General features: G+C 34.3%; 3 protein-coding genes and 1 non-coding gene across 4 annotated transcripts; 2 read left to right on the top strand and 2 right to left on the bottom strand.

The window, feature by feature from the left end:
* Nucleotides 1-378: 378 nt before the first annotated feature.
* Nucleotides 379-7,042, bottom strand: LOC125817577 (uncharacterized). Its single transcript, XM_049497121.1, has 2 exons — nucleotides 6,613-7,042; nucleotides 379-896 (listed from the first exon to the last, which is right to left on the bottom strand). The coding sequence occupies exons 1-2, from the start codon at nucleotides 7,007-7,009 to the stop codon at nucleotides 382-384; spliced, it is 912 nt and encodes a 303-aa protein (XP_049353078.1). The 5' UTR covers nucleotides 7,010-7,042; the 3' UTR covers nucleotides 379-381.
* Nucleotides 7,043-8,963: 1,921 nt separating this feature from the next.
* On the top strand, nucleotides 8,964-11,938 carry LOC125817434 (uncharacterized). Its single transcript, XM_049496970.1, has 2 exons — nucleotides 8,964-9,369; nucleotides 9,903-11,938. The coding sequence occupies exons 1-2, from the start codon at nucleotides 9,190-9,192 to the stop codon at nucleotides 11,832-11,834; spliced, it is 2,112 nt and encodes a 703-aa protein (XP_049352927.1). The 5' UTR covers nucleotides 8,964-9,189; the 3' UTR covers nucleotides 11,835-11,938.
* A 7,327-nt stretch (nucleotides 11,939-19,265) lies between these two features.
* LOC125817431 (protein MHF1 homolog) lies at nucleotides 19,266-19,809 on the bottom strand. The gene has a single exon (XM_049496967.1). The coding sequence runs from the start codon at nucleotides 19,802-19,804 to the stop codon at nucleotides 19,364-19,366; it is 441 nt and encodes a 146-aa protein (XP_049352924.1). The 5' UTR covers nucleotides 19,805-19,809; the 3' UTR covers nucleotides 19,266-19,363.
* A 3,602-nt stretch (nucleotides 19,810-23,411) lies between these two features.
* Nucleotides 23,412-23,504, top strand: TRNAY-GUA (transfer RNA tyrosine (anticodon GUA)). The gene is made up of 2 exons: nucleotides 23,412-23,448; nucleotides 23,469-23,504. It is a non-coding gene; the product is annotated as a tRNA-Tyr (tRNA).
* Nucleotides 23,505-24,106: the final 602 nt, after the last annotated feature.

Below are 24,106 nucleotides of genomic sequence, written 5' to 3'. Positions count from 1 at the left end.
TGTAATCGCGAGTCAGTAACTAAAACGAGCTATGAATAGGTGGCTATTTCAAAATTCATAAAAGTCAAATACTAGCTCCACCGCTGGACTTCTTAAGATAGATGTCTTTATGTATATGGAGAGAATCCTTAAAACAATGAGCATTAAGATTACAAAAGGTTGGATATACAATAAGAATGTTTCAGAAATGTAGTATGAGCACAATATTGTGTGCTATGACCAACTGTGAAAAAAAATATTCAACATTTTACACAAACATATTATTGCTTAGTTCTGGAGGCTAGAGTTCAAGATCAAATGTTCCAAAAATCTTGGCAAAATGCGCGAAAAGAGAGAAGGAAAATAGGAACGATGGATAGAATAATTTTTTCCTGTAGCTCTCTAGTCAGAATGTTGAACTAGTTTCAAGTAACGTTCGATTATTTTTTCTTCTGAGAGATCGGTATAGTATCCTTTCCCCACAGAAATACCTTCTTCCCTAGCAAGTCGCTCAACTTCAAGCTGCACTTGGTTACCACCAATTCTAGCAGGTTCTAGTAAGTTGCAAGCAACCTCAATTGTCCCACCTCCGTGAGTTAGCGCCATGGATTGAACTGATGGAAGTCCACCTCCTCTGCCACTGACTCTCTTTGCAATTTTACGAACAATGGATATGTCATTTGTGAAGACTGGAATGTTATAGTTGTCAACCCACCTTGTAGCTCCAATTGTAATAACACCTTTTGCTTGAGTCGCGTGAGCAGGACCCTCGTCAGGCTTTAGTTGCAACGTCTCTAATTTTGTCCCACCTATCCACTGGTTCTCACTTGAATTAGGATGGAAATATCCCAACTCCCTTCTGATTGAATCAAGTGACCTTCCCTCTTGCTGTGCTGCTCCATATAAGAAGGTTGGAACTGCAGTCTACGTTTAAGACCACTTTTATTGACATTAAAATGAATAAAAAGCAGTAAAAACTTTGTCAACGTAAAGCACAACTTCATCCTATTACCATGAAATGGATTTGTCGACACATAGCAAAATGCAACAAGCACACAAAGTAATTGTGTTCAAAGAACGTAAACAGCACTTAGTCAAAGGCTATGATGGTAGTTATTAGAGGTTATCTCCACGATTTAGTAACATCATGCTTAATATCAGATCTTCTCCAGGAGATACAAAATGTAAAAAGGAACTTGCCTTAAGCAATAGCTTTTGTATAATGATTTGATCCATCAAAGCTGGTCCAAATACATCGTCCACTAGATCTCAAGTTTATGTAGATCTCTGCATGTGATATGAGAAAAATGCAAACTAGCAATTATTTACAAACATCCTAAGTAGCACTCAACTAAAGGGTATTGATGGTACACCTTTTTTTCAATGATGGCAAACTCCGTGTCCGTCATATTTTCTGGCTTCTTCTCCTTTCATTCTAGTGCCATATCTTGAATTAGGATAGCCTCCATCATTGCCACATTCTGAAGGTACTTCAGTACAAAATTAGAGCAAATACTCTAATTAATTTCCCAACACTTACTCTCTTACAAAATTAAGAGTGGAAAGAAAGCAATGAAATGTTTTCATTATGCTTCAACTAATGTCTAACTTTCCTATTTATAGAGATAAAATAGGCTTGTCGATATCATGGATGATGTCTTTGGAAGATACAAAATATTCAACATTTCAATGTGAATATATCAAATATTATGGCTTCCAAATCTTTGACAAATATGGCTGCCAAATTTCCACATTTGTGGCTTCCAAATCTTTCACACAAGAAAGATAAAATAACTTTCTTCAATTAAACAAAATGCCACATTACAAACCTCCACCTTGGCTTGAGTTTGGTGAATATAGTAAATTTGTTTCATTCTCTCTTCGAAGCCCATATGGGCTAAATTATTCTTCATAAATGTCAATCAAGTTCAAACAAAGCTTGAACTTGCTGACTGGAAGAGACTTCATGAACATGTCAGCAGTGTTGTCTCGTGTTAAATCATCCGAGAAACCATCTCTACTAATTATGAATTTTGGTGACTTGGGATCAGGATACCAGAGTGTGTATCCTTTCACCCCAGATGCATATCCAAGGAAAATACACTTTTTAGCCCTTGGCTCTAATTTATCATCATTCACATGCATGTACGCAGGACAACCAAAGATCTTCCTTCATCCGGGAAACCATTGGTGAAGGAAAGGTCTCTGTTCAGAAGATTAACATAAGAGACAACCCTGCTGACATGTTCACGAAGAATTTAGGAAGAATAATTTTGCCCATATGGGCTTCTGTGGAGAGAATGAAACAAATTTACTATATTCACCAAACTCAGGCTAAGGTGGAGATTTGTAATGTGATCTTTTGTTTGACTGAAGAAAATTATTTTATCTTTCTTTTGTGAAAGATTTGGAAGCCACAAATGTGAAAATTTGACAGCCATATTTGTCAACAATTTGACAACTATATTTTTCAAAGATTTGGAAGCCATAATATTTGATATATTCACATTGAAATGTTGAATATTTTGTATCTTCCAAAGACATCATCCATGACATCAACAAACCCATTTTATCTCTATAAATAGGGAAGTTAAACATTAGTTGAAACATGCCTTGAAGCATATGAAAACAATTCATTGCTTTCTTTCCTTGTCCTTCTATTAAGAGTAATTTTGTAAGAGTAAGTGTTGGGAAACACTTGTTTGAACCCTTTCTTTGGAGTAATTTTGTGAGGTTATTCTCTTTGGGTATTTGGGATTAATTAGAGTATTTACTCTAATTTTCTACTCTTGTTGATATAGTGAAATTGCTCCTCTCTGACTGTGGACTAGGTCAGACCGACTAAACCACATGAAATTTGTGTCTTTTTATTTGCTTTACTTTTATTATTATCAACTTACTATTGTCTTTGTTATTGTCATTATAACATTGTTTGGCAAATTCTGCACTACCCGAGTTCTCGATCCTAACAAATTGGTATCAGAGTCAGATCTAATCAGATTGATTTCAGTAGCCAAAAATGACAGTAACGAAGACTTATGTTGAAAAATTTGACCAAAGTGCAAACTTCGGAATGTGGCAATTAAAGATGAAGGCTATCCTAATTCAAGATGACACTGGAAGGAAAGGAGAAGAAGCCAGAAAATACGACGGATACGAAGTTTGCTGTCATAGACAAAAAAGGCAAAATCAGGTATCATTTTAAATCTTTCAAATGAGGTTTTACGTGAAGTACCTGCAAAAACCACTACCAAAGGCATGTGGGAAAAACTAAAAACCTTGTATATGAAGAGGACAGTGGAAAACAGGCTTTACCTAAAGCAAAAGCTTTACACATTTCGTATGGTTGAAGATACGTCTATACTCTCACATCTTGATGCATTTGATTCTATTCTTATGGATTTAAGTAATATCGATGCTTAAGTTAATGATGAGGATCAAGTTGCCTTATTACTTATTTCCTTACCCCAATCATTTAAGCATATTAGAGATATTATCCTTTAGAGATACTATACTTTATGGAAAGGATAATATGTCTTATAGGAAAATCAAATCTATCTTAAAATCAAAAGAACAAATAGATAGAGATATTATTGAGAAAGTAGTGTAACTCATGGGAAGGCTTAAATCAAGGTCAAAGTCCAGATACAGAAATGTGGTGTGCAAATATTGTCATAAGAAAGATCATATTATTTCTGAATGCTATAAGTTGAAAAACAAAGAAGAGCATAAGGAAAACAAAAATGAGCATCAAAATACTGACCCCGCTGAAGCAAGTGTAGCTGCTGATGAGTCTGACGGAACAATATTTTTAGCTACTAGTAATAGTTTTAAATCTAACGATGAGTGGATTTTAGATTCGGGTTGTTCTTATCATATGTGTTCCAAAAGGATTTATTTACCATATACGAATCTATTGGAGGTGGAGTTGTCTTGATGGGAAACGATGCTCCCTGCAAAGTTTTTGGTAAACGTACAATTCAAATCAAAATGCACGATGGTGTGGTAAGAACTCTCACCGATGTTATATATGTTCCTGACTTAAAGAAAAATCTCATCTCATTGGGCACTCTAGAATCTCTTGGGTGCAAATACACAGGTAAAGGTGAACATATGGAAATATCTATAGGTGCCCTGGTGATAGTGAAAGCACACAGATCTGGTACGTTGTACACTTTGTTGGGATCCACTATTACATGTGTTGTTACAGTTTCTGCCCAATTTGATTCCGACATCACCAAATTGTGGCATATGCGATTGGGGCATATGAGTGAGAAAGGTCTTTCCATCCTCAGCAAAAGAGGTCTTCTGTGTGGACTAAGTACTGGGAACATAGAGTTCTCCGAACACAGTGTGTTCGGGAAGCAGAAAAGAGTCAACTTTAAATCTCCAGCAATTCATCGAACAAAAGGTACTACCCTTCGGGGTGGCCTGGTTTGAGCTTGGGACTTTCATGTTGGAGGTCTCAAATTCGAAACCCCTTGCCAGCGAAAACAAGGGGTTTGCCTTCTGGGTCGAGCTCGTCGCACCAGGCTTGCCTAATGCAGATTACCTCTTCTATGTGGTTTGCGAGCTATTGCATAAGAGCGGGGGTTTTACCCTGTGCGCACCGAAAGGGTAGCGGCTACGGGTTTCCCTTGTCATAAAAAAAAAAAAAAAAGGGTACTTTGGACTACAATTATTCAGATCTTTGGGGTCCTTCTCGTACCCCGTCAAAAGGTGGTGTCAGGTATATGTTAACTTTCTTGATGATTATTCAAGAAAAGTTTGCATTTATTTCCTGAAAAACAAAAGTAATGTTTTCTTAACTTTCAAACAATGGAAAGTTTTGATTGAGAAACAAACAAGAAAACAGGTCAAGCGGCTTAGAACATATAATGGCTTGCAATTTTGTAATAATAAGCTCTTTCCAGGAGTACGAAACAAGACAATCTTGTGCTAAGCCTATCGTTATTGTTAAATGATTTAATTGATTAATGGCAGTTATCTACAAGGTGTCAAAATTCATTTTCTACTAGATCTTAAGATTATGTAGAGCTCTGCATGTAGTCTCGCACCATCTTTGCAGTGGTTTAATCGAAGTTTCAATAATGGCACTAATGATGGAATGCTAAAGAGAACCATACATATCAGCTATGCTTGCCTCACACTAGTCAGAAGTCAAAACATCTTAAAGGAAAGTTTATAGGCAAGAGATAAATTAACCTCTGGGAAACGTTGATTGAAATGAGGTAATTGTTTTTGATGAAGATGAAAATAAGGTAATTGAATTAAACTCTTCTATTACATTTTGAAAAACCACTAAGTAGAAGATTATCGTATGAATGAAAGTGAGCATGCAAGTGGTGAAGCACCTTCTTTACATCATATGGAAAATTGACTAATGAAGAATTGTGATTCACTTAACATAGAATAATCAGCTATAGGTACCAAACACCATCCCAGTAGTAGCTTTTTCTCATGTGTCTCTTCCAAATGTAAGAACTATATACCACTCAACAATCTGATTTCAAGTCCATAGCAGCATATATTAATCACAAATATAGGTCCATTAGTTTCACCTAGCCTTCCCTATTCAGTGTTTCAAAACTTATCTTCAATTTATATATAACTTTAAGCCTTCCGAATTCATGTGTAATTTCACTTGTGTTACAATTGCCATCTTTTTGAGCAGCCTTTAGAAAAATGAGTGAACTTTAGACCACAAAAAAAGTGAATTAGTGACCAATGCAACACTCCTAATGTGAACAAACAGCCATTTATTTGTCCTTTATCTTTATACCATTGAACAATGAACAAGCCTAGATGAAACACGATCAATACCTCTCTATTATATCAACATTCAGAAATTAAAGACAAACAAACCTTAAAATTGACTATGGTTCTTACATGGTTTCAAATCAGAACACAATAAGTACTAATTATCATACGCTCTGTATCATATTAACCACATACTCTTGCAACTCTTTTTTATCAATATTATGATTAAAGGTTTTGAGAAGGAGAAAGATTGGTTACAACTTAAAATAAGAGAAAGAAATGCATCAACTACAGCTACATATCCATGTTACTGATCTTCCTGTTAATGCAAAATAAAGACTCAATCTTTTTTAGAGCAATTTCACTTCCAAGGGGCATAAGTCAAGTGGGACTATAAAAATATTTGAAGGACTGACAACATTTTGGGTCAACTTGCACTCTCGACTGATTCCAGGGGTACATGCTAACTCCCACCAGCACAAGTACCCCCAACTATGTCCACCAAGCCGTACAGATGGAAAGAAATCACGTTTCTGCCTCCCCTAAAATTTGAACCTTCACACCTCATGATTCGCAACCCACTTCTTTGATCACTTGGACGCAACCTTGGGTGCCATAAAATTAATCTTACTACTAATGCAAAAATTCAATCTTTCTAGCTACAATAAATGCCAAACATACAATAAGCTTATCTATCTATGCAAAACAACAAGATTCAATCTTTTGTAGCTACAATGTGTACAGAGTTAGTACGCGTGAAATTAGTCAAGATGCACACAAGCTAGTCCGTACACCACAATTATGAAAAAAAAAAAAAAAAACATCATTTATAAGCGGTATGTGTAGATATCACTAAAAATATAAAAAACAAACCTTTAAGATTAGAACCAACTTCAAATGCCAAAGACTTAGCAGTGTCAGCAACCAGGTCCAAAGAAGTTGTACCCAAGGGATGGAAACAAATATGGTCTACAACCCCAAGCCTAGGATGAGTTCCACAATGTTCTTGAAGATCAATTGTCTCAAATGCAGCTTTCACCATAGCAAAAGATGCATTCTTTAAGGGTAAGGAACAAGACCCAGATGAAGAATTGGGAGAAATTTTGGAAACAAGGGTATATCCAACTCTGTTGTAAATCTCATCTTCAAATTTGTTGATAATGGGGGATTCTGGAAACAATTTGACAGCTTTTTCAATTGATTCAAGAGCTCCCCTGTTTCTGCTTTCTGATATGTACACTTTGCAACAAGCCAACATCAATTTTAGCATTTTCTTGTTCTTGAGATAAAAAAACTTTGGTTGAGTGTAGGAAGAAATTGATTATGGAACATTCATTTCTACACCACATGAACAATTTTGAGATTATTTGAAGTTTGGGCCAGTGATCTATGTTATCAATTGGGCTTCAATTGTCCAAGCCCATCCTTTTTTGAAGCCCATCTTGTAAATATAGTTAATTTGAAATTTGAAAAATTAGTTGAGTTAGTACTTTTTTAATAAATAATTACTAGTTTTAGCGATATTTTATTTATTACCATTTATAGAAATACATAGCAATACTACGATAAAAATGCACTATGTATTACACGTGATTTATGCATGCAATATCTGTATATTATGCTTGTTTAGTAAAAAATTGACACAATGTATTATAAGTGTATTAAAATGTGTGATAAATGTATTTACATCAATAATACTTGTATTATATGTGTTTTTTTAATAAATTGTTCTAGTGAAAAAAAAATGTTATTACTATAAATGGTAAATATGTTCTTAATATAACATATTTATGTAAGTTTCTAGTTTTCCCTATATCGGAAGAAATGTGCAAATAGACGAATTAACAATTTCAGCTTCAAAACTATTCAACATTAATTTTTTTTTGTCCAAAATATTCCTAGCTATTGGAGTTTGAAACCTTTACATGTGATAATCTAATACAATGTACTAGAATTAAAAAAATCTGCAAGTTTGAAATACTTAGTTCAAACTCCAAAAAAAAATTCATAGAGCTTGAATTGTCTTGCCTCTCTTGGAGTTTGAACTATACATTTGAAACTCCAATATATTGTGCTCGAGTTTTTTCCATGTTGAAGCTAGAATTTTTTTTCAAAATTTTATTTTTACTTTAAAAATCATTTTGAATAATTGCTAAATATTAATAAGCGATCCAAAAACTAGCCATACTAACTAGTAAGTAGTTTTTACCTTTTTGTCATGAGCAACGTATGGACACTTTGTATACGATAGGGGTCAATTCATTTGGGGTTGTAACAACAATAATATATTCATTATAATTTCATAAGTGGAGTCTGAAAAGCGTGAATTACAGATAAGAATTCTTAATAATTTTTAAGTTAAGGTGCAGAATAGTTCTATGGATTTATTCTTAAGAGTGAAGCTAGGCTTTTGTATCAGATCTGTTTGGTTCTACTCAATCATACTGCAATTACATAATGCTTATTAATAAAGGGTCAAACAACATAATTGAGATTGATTGCTTGTTGCTAAATATAAGGCCAAACCTTTTGACCTATAGCTCACTGCAAAAATACTAAGGATTATGGACACTTGGAAATATGCGTAAAAGTTTATTCAATTTTTGAATTCAAAGTGTCTAATAAAAACACTTTATCATGTGTTCAAATGCTCAATTGGAACAAGTGATAGTTCAAGTTTCTAAATAAGCCTAATATATATCTCAAGGATACATGTTATGCAACGGACATAAACATTTGACAACTTGTTTGGGATTGAAACATGATTATTATATTCGGTTTCTTACGTGCACATCAAATAAATTATCAGAAAAATTATAAGTTTTCCATCTTTTCACTCTTTCACATCTCGGAGAGACGAGACTTGCTTTGCCTGGCTTCAAATAGGAAAATTTAGCCAATTCCACAACAACAACATACCCAAGTGTAATCCCACAAGTGAGACCTGAGGAGGGTACAATATATCCAATGTAATCTTGCAAGTGAGACCTGAGGAGGGTAGAGTGTAAGCAAACCTTACTCCTACTTTGAGGGATAGAAAAGTTGTTTCTGATAGACCCTCGGCTCAAGGAAAAAGACAAGGCAGAAGTAAAAATGTCATAGCAAAATACTCTAGGAAGCATGACAAAGCATTCTCGAGAAAAGAGCAGCAACTATTAAAAAATGAATTAAGAAAATTGTACAGTCAACATGCCATGCACATGTATCCTTCAAACTCTTCTCTACTCTTTCTTAGCTCCTTATAGATCAGAACTACAAATTTATGTGTCTCTTCTGCATGTAGAGAGAGAGAGAAAGAGGAAGCAGTTTGAGAACCATTTTGAGATGACAAGCAACACTCAAGCTGTGAAACATTAATCTAAATTTACTGAAGACAGCCAAGTGAGGCCATTCTTGTTAGGTTACCCACAACTCTTTACACATCTTCTGGACATAAGATAAAGCAAAAGCATGAAAAGGAACCTGCACAGTCAAAACACTGGAAGACCATATGGAGTTCTGCTGCTGCTCGCATTTGGTGCTGCCGTATTTGGAATTATGACTCTCCACAAGCTCAGGGACAGGCGCGTCTGCAACCTCTTTGTCAAGGAGAAAGAACGTGAACTCGATGGCCTTAAACTCCTCTTGCAGGTTCCTCTCTCTCCTCTCTGTGTGTCTGTGTGCACTGAATGAAAAAAAGAAATCTTGTCCATGGCTAACATCTATTTACATGCAAAATCAGGAAACAATACTTCCCAATAGACTTCTGTTGTTAGACTTATTTTGATAAAGTATGCCAGGAATTAGACTTGAAACCATATCTGCCTCTACAACGAACATCTAACTGAAAGAGTACATGTTGCTTAACGGGGTTAAAATAAATGGTTTTATACAACAATTTTCTGGTAAAATCTGATGTTAAATCAGATCAGGTGACAAATATCACAGACCTTGGATGTAAATCAATCATAGAATGAACAAAAGTGCATTTTAATTTCATAAAAGGGAAAAGATGGATGATAAATTTGTAAATCTACCGTGTTAAGCAGCTAATTGTACAACGTAATCTATGATCAGTAGAGTTTTTCAATGAGACTAATAACAATAGTCTTTATCTTCTGCCATTAGCATAATTTTGTGTTTATTATGCTACCCAAGCTAACATTATTTGTCACCTGTGACAGAAAGAAAGAGAAAAGGCAAAAGAAACCAGAAGGCAAATGGAGGACATGAAATCCAATATACACTGGCTTGGTACGCAGAAAACAGATCTTGACAGTAGGATATCAGAGATGAAGTCAACGATCTCTTCCCTTAAAGAAGAACAAAGAACAATTGAAGTTGGTCTTGAGGAAAAGCAGAGTGAGATTAGGATGCTTAGGGAAAAACAGATGGAAACAAAGTCCGATGATTCCCAGGTTACACTACTTTCTGAAACTTTGAGACAGAAAGAGGCTGAAATTGAGGATTTAAAACACCGTCTTGAATTTTCACCAACAAAGGTCTTGTCAGTAAGTGCAGATCACCCATCAAATCCAGCAACAAATTTCCCCACCAAGGCTGCTGGAAGAAGAAGCAACAGTCGAAGAAGAAGTGGAGAATTGCACGAATCCATCAAAATAGAAGACCAGGAAAATTCAGTAAAAGAGACAGACAGCAAGGCCAATGAAGCTACCCATTACAAAAAGAAGGAAGTCACTGGAGAAGGTGAAAACACGGGAAAAACTGGGGAGAGATTTGACAACGTGAAACGGAAAGCTGCATACGAGCAGTCTAAGCAGCTGGAAACTTCTCAAAAAGATGTTCCAAGCAGCAACACCGCCATTTTTCAAACTAATAAAGGCCAAATACAAAACACTGACAATCATAAGAATAAGGAAGAATCTTACCTAGATGAGAAAACGTACACCAGTGACAATGCATCTAAGGAAAATGAGCATGATAGAAATCAAGTGCGAAAGCAAAACTATGAAGTTGGAACGAATGACAAAGGAGTGACTAAGATAGAAATGCAAAAGAATTCAAACAGCAGAGGAACATCAAGAGCGAGCAAGGACCACATGAGAACCACAAGAGGGAAGAGACGGCAAATAATTGCTAAGCGCCAAGTAGATGAAAGTGGCATGCATCTGGAAAGTCGTGGAATTGCAAGCATGAGAAACAGAAAATTCTTGAAAGTAAGAATGGGAACTGAAAGGGTCACAAGGGTTAGAGGCAGCATACTGGAAATAAGGGACCATCAGAAAGACAATGACATGGATGTGGACATGAGGAAGAAATCTGACGAGGAAGATTACGGGATAGAAATGACCAAAAAAATTCAACAAGGTGAAGATTCAGCATTACAAAACAATAACCAGATAAGGTCAGAACAAGGAGCAAATCCAGATACAGGGAGACACAGAATGCAAGATGTTGGCACAAATCATGATGATAGTTCACCTGGTAAGACACGGCCAAACCCTAACAATTTTGCAGATGCAGAGGAAGGGAACCAAGAAGTCATGAATCATGACATGACTCAGAAGATTGAGAAAGAGCAGGAAAGAGAAGTCAGCAACAAAGAGACTGAGCTGCTCCAGAGTTCTCAAGAAGAAGGGTCCGCAAATACACCTCTTTCAAAGAAGAGTAGCATCTCAGAAGAGGCCAGAAATCAAAAAGCAGATGAAGTAGTACAATCAGAGGAAATAATCAGCACCATCAGAGAAGATACAGAGCCAAGGCAAGCTCAAAATCTTTCAAATTCTTCTGAACATGTGACAATTGCTGAAAGGGATGTCAAAGAAGATGACAACCAAGAGGTTGACTATTATCAGGAACCAAAAGAAGCGGAAGATCATTCTGGAGGATCACAAGATGCCAGAAATCAAAAACCAGATAACACTGCACGAACAGAAGGAGAAACCGACAGAGTCAGAGAAGATAGAGACCAAAAGCATGCGCTCAATCTTCATTATCCTTCTAACCATGTAAAAACTACTGAAAGGGATTTAAGAGACGATTACCTTGAAGTTGAGAATGATAAGAACACAGAAGAAGAGGCAGGCAATACGACAGGCTCTGCTGCCAGCTTGGGAGAGGAGGGAGAAGATGGGGACCACAACGATGAGGTCTGAATTTTAGTCTAACAGCAGTGCAAGAAAGTGTTATCATTATGCTCCATTTAGATCACTGAAAGTATTCATAACTAAGCTAGCTTAGGGAAATACTTCCATTTCTATCCCCAGATGTTAAGTTTAGGCATTTGTTGCTTCCATTCACTAATTACTTTATGTCTTTTCTAAACAACTCAATGTCCCCAGCCCAGCCCCTCTGATCAAAACCACATACACACGAAAAAGAACTCATGCCCTCAAATAGATATTGGAAAAGGAAAATCAGAAAGGTATAACCAGGTACTATAAAATAGAGCAAAGGAAAAAGGAAGCCTCCTCATGTTCACTGGGTGAAGGCAAAATTGAGGCATTTAACTTTTAGCCCCATGGTTTTGGAAGACAAGTAAATGGTAAGAATACAGATTGAAACTAAAACACCCTTACAAATGTCTCATCACTGTCATTAGATATTCACAGATTGCATGATATTCAAACTACGGGCTCTGAAATGTAATTTAGACACTGCATAAGCAAGACGAAGATATCCAAGAGAAGTGAATGGGCAGAACCATTTTGTATATTGTTATAATATTAGGAGAACTGCACTGTACTGGTGAGCCAACCAAGTTTTGTCTATGAGTAACTAGCTCAAGAACTCTAATTGTCATTTATAACAACAGGATGAAGCCAATACAAAGAAAAGAAAGGAACTTATGTCATGTCCACCAATTGGATTATTAGAGAGAAACTTTGAGACCTAGGACTTGAAAAATTCTCAACCATGGGATAACGCCCTGTGAATTCACACCTTACTGAGCTGCTTGCACCAATGTCTGCAAAAATAAGAAATAAATACGAAGTGTATGTCATTACTCACGATCAAAGAAGGTTCCCCTTCCTAGGAAAGAAAGAAGGATTTACAAATGAATTGATTACTTTTCAGCATATACTCGCTTTCACAAAAAATAGGCAGCAACTATTAATGCTCCACACCCATCCCCACCCCCGAAAAAGGCATATTATACTCTCCGTCCCAATTGATAGCACACTCATTCCAATTTGTGTACTAATACCATTCTACTAATATCAGTACCTTGTACTCCTGTCACAAGTTTCAAAAAATCAAATTTGAATTATGATGTCAGTTCTTTTAATAATCAAACTAACTTTCTTACCACTTCCACTTTAATATTTTCTTCAACTAATATATATTACAATGCTCAAATTATGTCTTAGACTCTGCATTTAGCAAATGTGCGACATAATACAGCTTCAATCATATAGTGTGACATAAAATATGACCGAGGTACCAGCAACATGTCACGACCCAAACTAGAGAAGGCGTGACTGGCACTCGACACCTTAAGCAATCGAGTTACCCACATAAACATACCAACTGACTCAACTGAGGGCTTAGAAGGTCGGGCAGCATAACATCTAAAATACTATGACTGGACCCTTAAGGTCATAACCTGAATATCGGTAAGTCATATAGACGAAGGTAGACAAGCCAAAGATAATAAGGTACTAGCTAGCCGACAAGGCTACAATGAAGATATACACACATACATACATATCTATACATGCCAAGCCTATGTGGCTGGAAATTGGAAGCTGCAGAAAGAAAGCCAGAATACTGTGTCCACAATAGCCTCTATGAGTGACATAAGCACTGGTCGGGACAAGGCCCCATTATACCCAAACTGTACAATAAAAGTAACATCCTATGAAAGCTCCAAGAAGAAGTGGAGCTTACCAACTCACAGTTGAACCCCGAATCCTAGCAGAGGGGTCAATTAGAATCCCTACCTGGACCTGCACGCACGAAACAAAAATGCGTCCCCGGGCAACGGAACGTCAGTACGAATAAAAATGTACTAGTATGTAAGGCAGAAAATAGAATAATAAATAGTTACCGTAAAAAGGGGAATAAAGATACCACCTGAAATAGAAACTCTGGTAGCCGCCATGGCTGACATCAAACCTTATATAAATTAAATATGCATGGTATGCTCGCATAATCGCATGTCGTGAATATATATATATATAGATGCAAATGCATGTCTTACCCAACCAAGTGCTAGCAATGGTGGTGCCTTCCGGTAGCGAACCGGGATCATATTCGCCAACTTGTGGCCATTTGTGTCTCATACGTATAAATATAGGCAATAGGCCCCATACCTTCCGATTATAGCTCGGAAGTAGAATGCATAGCATGTAATGTCATGGATCCGTAATGCATTTGTTACCTGAATCATGTTGCCAATCTTGGCTCATTGGTACTCTTGTCCTCATAATCTCGTAATCACTTTCGTATCACATGTAAATATCTCGTGAAACTTATATACTTGTAGATTAAACTGGAACACTTAACTTGGATTTAGAAATGCAACTTAAACTTGAGGATGTTCATAAAGAGCTTAAAGTGCTTCACTTAGTATCTATATATGTTTCCTTAGTGGTTTGTAAAAGAAAGTATTTCAAAAAAACCCGTACTTTAGTAGTTTAAACAAACGATTTACATTTAATAGTTTTGGAGATCGATGTTTTATTTTAAAGTTTTCAAAAAAAATATAAATTAGCGAGGAAGGAGGATTGATTTCATATTGATGTTGTTCATCCCTAATCTTCTTAAGTTACTACACCTAAAGAAGAAGAATAATTTGTACACATGGACCTATAGTCAAGAGAATCAACAAAATGACATAAAGACGCCAAATACCCTATCTAACCGAACGAGTGGAATAGCAACATAATGGAGTCACAAGAATACGCCAACTACAATCTCAATGCCTTTCACAAAAGGTCTTTCTAGCAATAGAGTAGTAAAACAATATTTGACAATTTAGGATTCAAAAATTCGTGCTCAATGGAAGTATAGTGCTTAGCCTTAACATACCTCGATTTTGGGTCTTGTTGTATCAATATGGATTGTACCCCCTTCCTTACCGTATGTAGTCTACAGAAAATCATGTCACACAACCATTACAGGCAGATTATTAACACGTCAGGGTCAAAGTAGCAATTTAGAGCTCACTAGCAGAGTGATTAGCTAACCAAACCATTTTTAAATGTATGCTTCATTCATTACCTTTTCTTCTCCAAATTACAACCCCAAATTAATGACGTAACATACATTTTTGCAGCAGCTATTAACAAGTGGAGGCCTACGCAATAGTCAACAACAACCAAATTGAGTATGCCTACACAACAATTAAAACTCGGCGTATTGCCACACCCTTCTTTTCCAACCCAAAATAACCATAACCAAATCCTAACCACGAGTATACAAACCATTAAAGCCATAAAAAAATATGTATAATACAGTCCTATAATTGTTCAATATAACCATAATAACTTGAACTCGCCGCTTCCAATCATCATCCTATACGTTCATCCAATAATTACATTTGGAGTCATGTCTTTCTATTCATATGCAATAAGAGCTTAAAAGGACAAAACCTAAACTTAAACTTGATGGAGCTTGCAGTACATTAACATGTCTTGTCAATAACAAACAGTCTCCTTAAACGCAAGACATTGAACCAAGAAGAATCAATTTAAAAATTGCAATGCAATAATAGAACCAACGTTACACTAATTTATGTTACAATTAAATATCCATCTATACTTCTTCTTCTCTTCCAGACTCATATCAACAAATACCACACACATACAAAACATTTCCAAAAAAATTCCAGCAACAACAATATTAGAAAATACTTTAAAACAGCCCAACATCACGTAACTATCCAAATACGATTTTTCCAGCCGTCTATTCGTGTTCTTGCTTATATAGCATAGCTATAACTTGGACTCACTCAATAAAATGAAGGGTGAGAATTATTACCTCCAAACAGCAGCAACACCACATAAAAACAAGACACCTTCACCATGAAGAATCCTTCAAATCACAACCAACGAGGAGGAAAGAAATAACACAATCTCTATGAACGTTCCGAGGGTGAAACCACGTTGAAATCTTGTAGATCTTTGCTTGGATGATAGGTGAACCTTTAGAGAGGATTTAGGGCTGTTTTATTCTTATTTTGGTAAAAAATAATGAGATAAAACGAAGGGAAATCTGATCTTATAAAGCTAAACCGACATATGGGCTAGGGGCCCACCTTCACGTGCCTGCTTGTGCAGTCTCACTAAAATCTAAATATCTCTCAATTCTGAAGTCGTATGGACAAATGATTTAGTGCGTTGGAAAGTAGACTTGTAGACTTTTGATTTCATATATTGGGGTTCTTCTAAAGCTTTATATATTGGGAGAAAAGCTCCGAGACATTTAACCCAATTTCAGAAAATTTATCAAAGAAACTTACTCTAACTTTTTCCAACTTATTATTTCTCAACTTGCTTGACTTCAAAACTTAACTTACGATCATTGGGCGACTATATCACCTTATAAAACATCCTTATTAGCATATAAGACACTCTTTGTCTTATCCCCAAAGGTACCGGTTAACTTAAGCGTTCTGAACGAGCGGGGTGTTAGAATAGACATTCTTTAACTCGAACTTGTTTAAGGGCATCCTTGACCCATAACGTTAGTCTAATTCTTTGATCTTTTTTTTTTTTACCTCCCCTTTTTTAACCTTATTCTCCTGAAATGATACACCAAGTCATATAAGCCTCATACACTCATTCAATGATACACATATTATGCGAAAGAACCATGGGGTCTCACACAACAAATCTGTAACCCTACCATTAGTTTTTTTTAATAGGATATAGGGAAAAACATTAGTAAGACATGTCCATTTCTGTTCAGTATTTTATAGAAACACTGCCTTTGGGGAATTGTTTCCTAAAACTAAAAACAAATATACCAGCAAAAGTTTCAAGTCTAACACTTATACTAAACAGCCCTTAATTTTTTTTCTTCTACTGGTTCACTAAAAGCCTCTTACTATTTTCAAGAAGTCATTGAACTGAATGTCTATTCTGTTTCATTCAGTTAATCAAATGACATTGAAACTAGAATAGTCATTCAATCTGAAAGTCATTCCTTTTTTTTCGATACATCAGTTGAAAGGTATTCCTTAAGAAGCACTGTTGTTAGAAGAGAATCAATGTCAAACAAGACCTTTTTTTACTTTCTGAGAACTCATATGAAAGTTGAACGAAAAAAATTTAGATAAAGAATGAGAATAATATGGATGCTAGCTAGAACACCCTCATCATCAGGTGAAAAAAATCAAGGTCACTACTTTCAGGAATCTATACAAGAAATGCAGGATCCTGTTTTCCTCAATCTAATAGTGCTTAAATAACTATTTTACCATACCATCCGACAGTATGAAATTTCCATATTTGGTCTTCAGTAATGCCTGCCAAATATTCTAGCTCCACATAAATATAGGCAAGTAAGCTACTATAGTCTTTGCCTTCGTCTATTTCCTAATCAGCTTTTAATGGACTGGGCTTACAAAGATCTACCATTTGCAAATTGAATAGGTCACTGTGACGTAATTGATTTCGAAGCCACATTATTCTTGCAGAAGATTTGATTCTATCCAATTCTTGGAAGTTGGACTAGTGAAAAGTACAAGTATAGCAATGTTCAGGGTTTGTAAGAAACATGTGAATACCTCTTCTTTGCTCTTCTTGCCTCCAGTGAACAACTTGTATCCACCTTAGAAAAGCAAGCCCCATCCAGACAACGATACAATCAAAAACAGCAAAGTTTCAGATCATATAAATATGACACTGCAACTTATATCAAACGCTTCGAAAGCATGCCATATTGAGTGTAAAATAGACAACTGACTCCACGAACTGCAATTGTCACAGTCAGCTAAGAGAATTCTATATTTCTAGATTAATATTTTTTCTTCATCTCTACTAAGAAAACATGTGGCACAAATATATAGTACTCCCTTTGTCCCACTTTAAATGACTTACTTTCCTTTTTAATTGGTCCAAAAAAGAATGACACATTTCTATATTTAGTAACAAATTCACTTTAAAATGCCTATTTTCTAGCCACACAAATATCTATGACTTATTTAGACCACAAGTTTCAAGTCTTTTTTTATTTCTTAAACTCCGTGTCAAGTCAAACTCACTCATATAAATTGGAACAGAGGGAGTAATGATTAAGGTGCTGGAGAAAACTTTCCTTTCACATAAAGGGTCTGCTAAATCATTGACATATCTTAGGGCTTTTCCCATCATTGTTGCAGGGGGTTGAGGAAATTTTCCAGAAGGTCTCTTGTGGTGACTACATCAAGACCTTTGATGTAAATCCAAAGTCAATCTTTAGTGTATCCACATTCTCTCTTTATGAGGAGTCTCATGAACTCTTAAGTATAGAATTATTCTCTGCTTATATTATCTAATTAAACTTTGTTCCATACTTGCATTACTTTCATAATTATAAATATAGTCAGGCTTTCAACTATCAAGCTAGTGTGATAGGTTTGAAATATACTTATACCTGTCTTTGGTAGAAGAAGAAAAAGAAGTAATCAAACGAACAGGTTCCCAGTAAAGCAGAGTCCATGTTTCAATTCTATTATTATCATATTGTTTTCTGCTTCCTATTAACGTTATTCAATCTACTACTCCATAAAATTGAGAACAAGAAGGTTCTCACTGCCACCTACTACTTCCATTATGTGACCCATTCACCAAAAATCTCTAGAAAGAGCTTCAAGAAAATGAAAACTAAATATGCAGATAATAGATAGGTTGTCAACAGCAGAGACCTAAATAGCCTCCCCCTTAAGATTATTGAGGTTGTTTTTCCCTTTGAATAAAATAGAGCTATCCTATCATCCGCCTTCCTCAGATGAGATTTCCTCCCTAATGTGCCAGATGGCTACTTTTACCCCGTTTAAGCTCTCACTTCTCGGTCAAGTACAGGTCCAAACCAAAGCCAAAGCTTCCTTCCCTATGAAAGAAAGAGAGTGCCACAACTATTATTTCAAAAGCTCGGAAACTCCTTCTACTCCAGTGCCTGATCATTGAACTTCTCCAATCAATATGCATTTGCTATTTCCAAATCACAACATACAATTAGTTTTATGTTAGTTTAGTGCTGGTCAATCTATTTAGGCGAAAAAAATACATAAAGTTGGAAAGGACAGTTTCGAGTGTCTAAATATACGAGACACACTCTCTTCCCTTGGTAAAGTAGAATTTAAGATCTCAATAAGTCATTTCATCAACTAACAAAAGAACTTGGACCTTAGAGGCACTGAAGCAAAGGAAATAGGAATACAGGCAAACATTTCAACCTTTGCATATATAATTCTATTTTCAAATCAATCACTATCCTTGTTACAAACACCAAAGTTGCACAATCATTAGTTTATTGAAGCTCCAGATACTTTAACACAAAACTGAAACAAAATGTAGAAGTAAAGCATATAATTAGAGTTTTTCTTGTCCTTCCACTTTAGGCGCTACTTTGAGGTAGCTTTTCAGTAATGTTGTCAACCTGTTTACTTCAAAAGGTTGTGGTTGCTGCACAGATGCTGCTCTCACTAAGCTATTAGGCTAACTGGACACATGGTGAAACTGGGCATACCTCTAATCTAAGTGTCTGGAGTACGAAGTAAATCTGGAGCAACTCTACCTTCCCTTCTGGGATTCTTCTTCCTCTTCCTCTCCAAATTGGGCTCTTTTGTTTTGAGGTCATTGCAGAAGGACCTCAATGAGGCAGCCAGGTGATCATTCCGATGTGCGGAAAGAATAACGTCTTCCATGTTTACGGACTTACGACCAGCATGCTGTGCAAATAATTCTAGGTCTTTTGCTAGCTGTTCTGCAAACTTGAAGGCTAAATCAGATATACATGTGATGATCGGTTGAGAAACCTCCATACCGCATTGTTTCGCCTCACCTTCAGCAATGGAGATGGTGCATAATCTGAATCGATCTCGGAGTAAGTCGGTCACAGCTTCTTCCTCTTCTCTCTCTACATCACTTGCCATTCCTCCGTCGAGATCCTCCATTGTAGGAGAATTGTTTAGCATATCGCACTTGCCGATTGCGAAGGATGCGCGGGAAACAGGACGGTCTAATTGAATCGATCTAAAAGTTTGGGAAAAAAAAGAAGAAGCTGCTTGTTATGAATGGGCCGAGGCCTGTTATACCAAAACAGCCCAATACCATATAAAGGGGTTATGCATGGGATCCAAGTTAATAAGTACTGTAGCACATTCTAGGGAAAATAGGGTTAAAGCAAATTGTTGAGTAAAGAGCGTTCTTATCTTTATCTTTTAGTTACTTGTAATTTCAGTATTTTCATCATAATTCGATAGTTTGAGTATTGTAATAGTGCTTCAGTTCTTATTAATATAGTGAGAATTTCGGATTTGTTACACTGCGTGAGACGTCAGGCTTGAGAAGGGGAAGTGCGTGAAGGTTGTGGCTCGACGCGCCGTCATTGCTGCCAATGAAGTTGCCATGGCAAAAAGTAATAACTTTTCACAAACCAAAATGTCTCAAATGGAATAAGTCAGTGCTGTCATAATTACTTGTTTTTTTACCCTCAATTAATTACTTAAAAAAAATAGAACTTCTTGAAAATCTTAAGTTTTTAATTCATTCAATTCATAATTAATACGGATAAAATGATAAAATCACTATATCAAATTATCGATTATTATTTTCTTAATAGGTGTGTCAATTCAAAAGTTGACAAGTAATTAGGGACAGAGGGATTAAAATGGATTTATCGACCAAAATGCTTTTTTGGTTTTCTCTTTTCCCTTTTTCACTTAAAAACACTATCACGAATGAAATAATAAGTACTCCCTCGGTCTCTAATTACTTGTCCATTTTTCTTTTTTAATTGTCCCTAATTACTTGTCCATTTTGACAAATCAAGAAAGAACAATTTTTTTTACCAATTAAACCCTCAATTAATTACTTTGAAATAAAGTAAAACTTCTTGAAAATCTTAAATTTTTAATTCACCCACTTCATAATTAATAGGGATAAAATGGTAAACTCACTATGTCAATCATTGCTTTCTTAATAGGTATGTCGTGGACAAGTAATTAGGGAAAGAGGGAGTATATATTAGTCTATCTTTTAATTATTATTTTAAAAAAAATAGTTCCTTCACTCGTAAAATTTCACTATATATGTTGTTGTTGTTCCTCCACGAGATAATAGTAAGATTTGCATACACTATATCCTCGTTAGACCTCACTTAGTGAATTTTCACTAACTATGCTATTGTTATTATTAAAAAAAAAAAAAGTTAGGGTAATAAGTACTCATACTTTTAACAACATATTGATTAAAGTTCATAATAGGAAAATCTCACATTCATGAAAGAGTCAATTCCCTAAATGATCACCCAAGTTTAGGAAATTGCCTTGAAATATCATTTATGTTTCATTTAGGACCAAAATATCACTCAACTATCACTATTTTCCTCCAAATATACTTGACATTCCAAAAGTCTCACTCTCTCCTAGTTGGCATGACATGTCATTAAAGTTTTTTTTTTTTTTTAATAATATACCAATTCAATTCATTAAACCCATTTAACTAAAATGATGATCATATTTTTTTTTAAAGATTTATTAGTTTATTAAGAATAAATTTTCATACTTAAGAATCATTTATCATAATTAATTTTTTTTATTTTTTTATGTGATGATGAATAGTTTTTTTTAAAATTATCACAATGTCATCAATTTTGAATAATTATAAACACATATATTCAAAAAAAAAAATATTGATATATAAATCACTTACGAATGTCAACTTACATCAACTAATCATATATTATATAATGGATCAATAATATTAAGGATCAATTAACTACTAAAAAATAATTAATTGGGTGCTTTGAAATTCATATATACTTGCAATGTCTTTTTTTTGAAAAGAAAATAGAAAGTGAATAATATTTATATTAGAAAATAAATTTTGATCTTTATTTATCAGTATATTAATCTCATATAATATGTATATTATTGAATTAAAATAGGCAATTCAATTAATTATTACTTGTATTTCATAAATTTGGGATGAGATAAGAATATATATTGGTGTTTAATTGTATGAGAAGTTAAATTATAATATAATATAGAATAAAACAATAATAAAAAAATTAAATTAAAAAAAAGCTAAATAATAATTTTCTCTTCATACCAACTTTTTTGTCAACCTTATAAATTTATTTGAATACTTTTATGAAAAAAAATTCTTAAAATTTTCAAATAATTTACTTAGAAATTTTAAAAACTACCGGGTAATAATTGTACACAGAGATTTTTTCATTGAATTTTGTTTAGTAAAAATATATAAAGGAATTAGATTTTTTTAATTTTTTTTATAATCTTCACAAATTCTCATGTAATTTATATATTTGTTTTGTAGAGACATAAGTTTGATGAATTAAATAGGTCTATTACTTTTTAAAATGACGATTTAATGACATAACGTATCAACTAGAATAGAAGGAGACTTTTGAGGTATTTAGTATTATTTTTTTGGATAAAAAATATAATATTATTCACTTTCTATTTTTTTTTAAAAATAATTGTAAGCATAAATTTCAAAATACACAATTAATATTATTGTAATAGTTAATTGACCTTTAATATTATTGATTCATTATACAATTTATGATTAACTGATGTAAGTTAGCATTCATGCGTGATTTGTATATCAATTTTTTTTTGAATGTATGTGTTTATATGTATTCAAAATTAATGATATTATAATACGTTTTAAAAACCTATTCTTCATAACATAAAAAAATAAAATTTTTAATTATGATAAAATATTCTTAAGCATGAAAATTTATTCTTAATAAACTAATGTAACTTTAAAAATAATAATATGATCATGGCTTATTTTAGCTAAATGAGTTTAATGAGTTAAATAGGTCTATTATTAAAAAAAAAGACTTTAATGACATGACATGCCAAATAGGAGAGAGTGGGGCTTTTGGAGTGTCAAGTATATTTTGAGGAAAATAGTGATAGTTGAGTGATATTTTGATCCTAAATGAAACATAAATGATATTTCAAGGCAATTCTCTAAACTTGGGTGACCATTTAGGGAATTGACTCATTCGTGAAATGATAAATATTATATATAACGAATAAAATATAATTCAATTATGTTGATGTGATTAATTGTGAAGGAATTTAAACATATTAACGAGCAACATTCCCTAGTTAGATCAATATGTAATAAATTCAATTCACGTAATTGAGTGCTCTTTTTAGGATTGGAAGAAGAATTAAGCGTAGTTATAGGACTTCTTTGTGGTATGACAGCAGTAGTAAAGAAAAAAGTTACTCACTCTACTTTAATGAGAAAGGGGTGACTATCATACTGAAAATAAAGTAAGATACCGAAACTCAAATTAAAAAAAATAAATAGTAATGAATGATTTGAAATAACAATTAAGCCATTTGTAACGTAGACTTATATTTTGCATTTTTGATAATGTGACATATATGAAACATGTGTAAGGAAAAAAATTGAAAGAAGTATGTACTTATGACTTATATAATCTACTATATACTAATTATAATTGCTAGGTGTAGAAAAAGATGGCAAAAAGTGATTTAAATTTTGATAAATGTAGAAGCAATTATATTTCAGTAACCGACCATAGCTCAGTTGGTAGAGCGGAGGACTGTAGTGGGCAAAGCCTTTCAGCTAATCCTTAGGTCACTGGTTCGAATCCGGTTGGTCGGATTTTTATTTTTATTTTTTTAAATTTTCTGGATAAAAGGAAAGTATGTAAAAATAATACAAATTTTTTTGAATATGCAATCAACTTTTTTTCCCACATATTTTTCTTCTTGAATAATTAGGTTTTCACAAAAATATATAATCAACTTCTTTCACATTTTTCTTATAGGAGTATATTGATGTTATATGTGTACGATACTTGTGTAGGGTTGATTTCATGAATGATCAGTGAATTTTTATTTTACTATAACCGAAGTTATTAAATTATTTTTTATAACAAAAACATTATTCGTTTTCAAGTTGTATTACAAAAGGATAAACTAAAATAACATTATTTTGCAATCGTTAACTCAAAAAGAAGTGAAGAAAAAGAGTGGCAAGCTTTGCCAAACTATAATTGAAGTTAAGCTACCAATAAAAATTATGATGGGACGGATATGATCTCTTCACTCCTTGAAATTTTGGATATGAAAAAAGCTCCCGTTAAAAAGGTTTCCTCCTTAAATGGGCCTTACGCAACACCAATGTGAATTAATTGAAGTTCCAATACGAATACCTAATTAGATCACTATCTTCTCGCTTGCACTAAATTAATTTGTGTACGT

Source organism: Solanum verrucosum, unplaced genomic scaffold (assembly GCF_900185275.1).
Source record: "Solanum verrucosum unplaced genomic scaffold, falcon-dt-bn FXZP01000280.1, whole genome shotgun sequence".
NCBI classification, from domain to species: domain Eukaryota; kingdom Viridiplantae; phylum Streptophyta; class Magnoliopsida; order Solanales; family Solanaceae; genus Solanum; species Solanum verrucosum.
Note: the sequence above shows the minus strand (reverse complement) of the source record. Positions and strands in the feature narration are given on the sequence as shown.

Coding starts and splice junctions, on each gene's coding strand:
- LOC125817431 (XM_049496967.1), bottom strand. CDS start 19,804: ATGCTAAACAATTCTCCTACAATGGAGGATCTCGACGGAGGAATGGCA.
- LOC125817577 (XM_049497121.1), bottom strand. CDS start 7,009: ATGCTAAAATTGATGTTGGCTTGTTGCAAAGTGTACATATCAGAAAGC. Junction 897..6,612: donor AGTTGGTTCTAATCTTAAAG/GTTTGTTTTTTA, acceptor CGTAGACTGCAG/TTCCAACCTTCTTATATGGA.
- LOC125817434 (XM_049496970.1), top strand. CDS start 9,190: ATGAAAAGGAACCTGCACAGTCAAAACACTGGAAGACCATATGGAGTT. Junction 9,370..9,902: donor GCCTTAAACTCCTCTTGCAG/GTTCCTCTCTCT, acceptor CACCTGTGACAG/AAAGAAAGAGAAAAGGCAAA.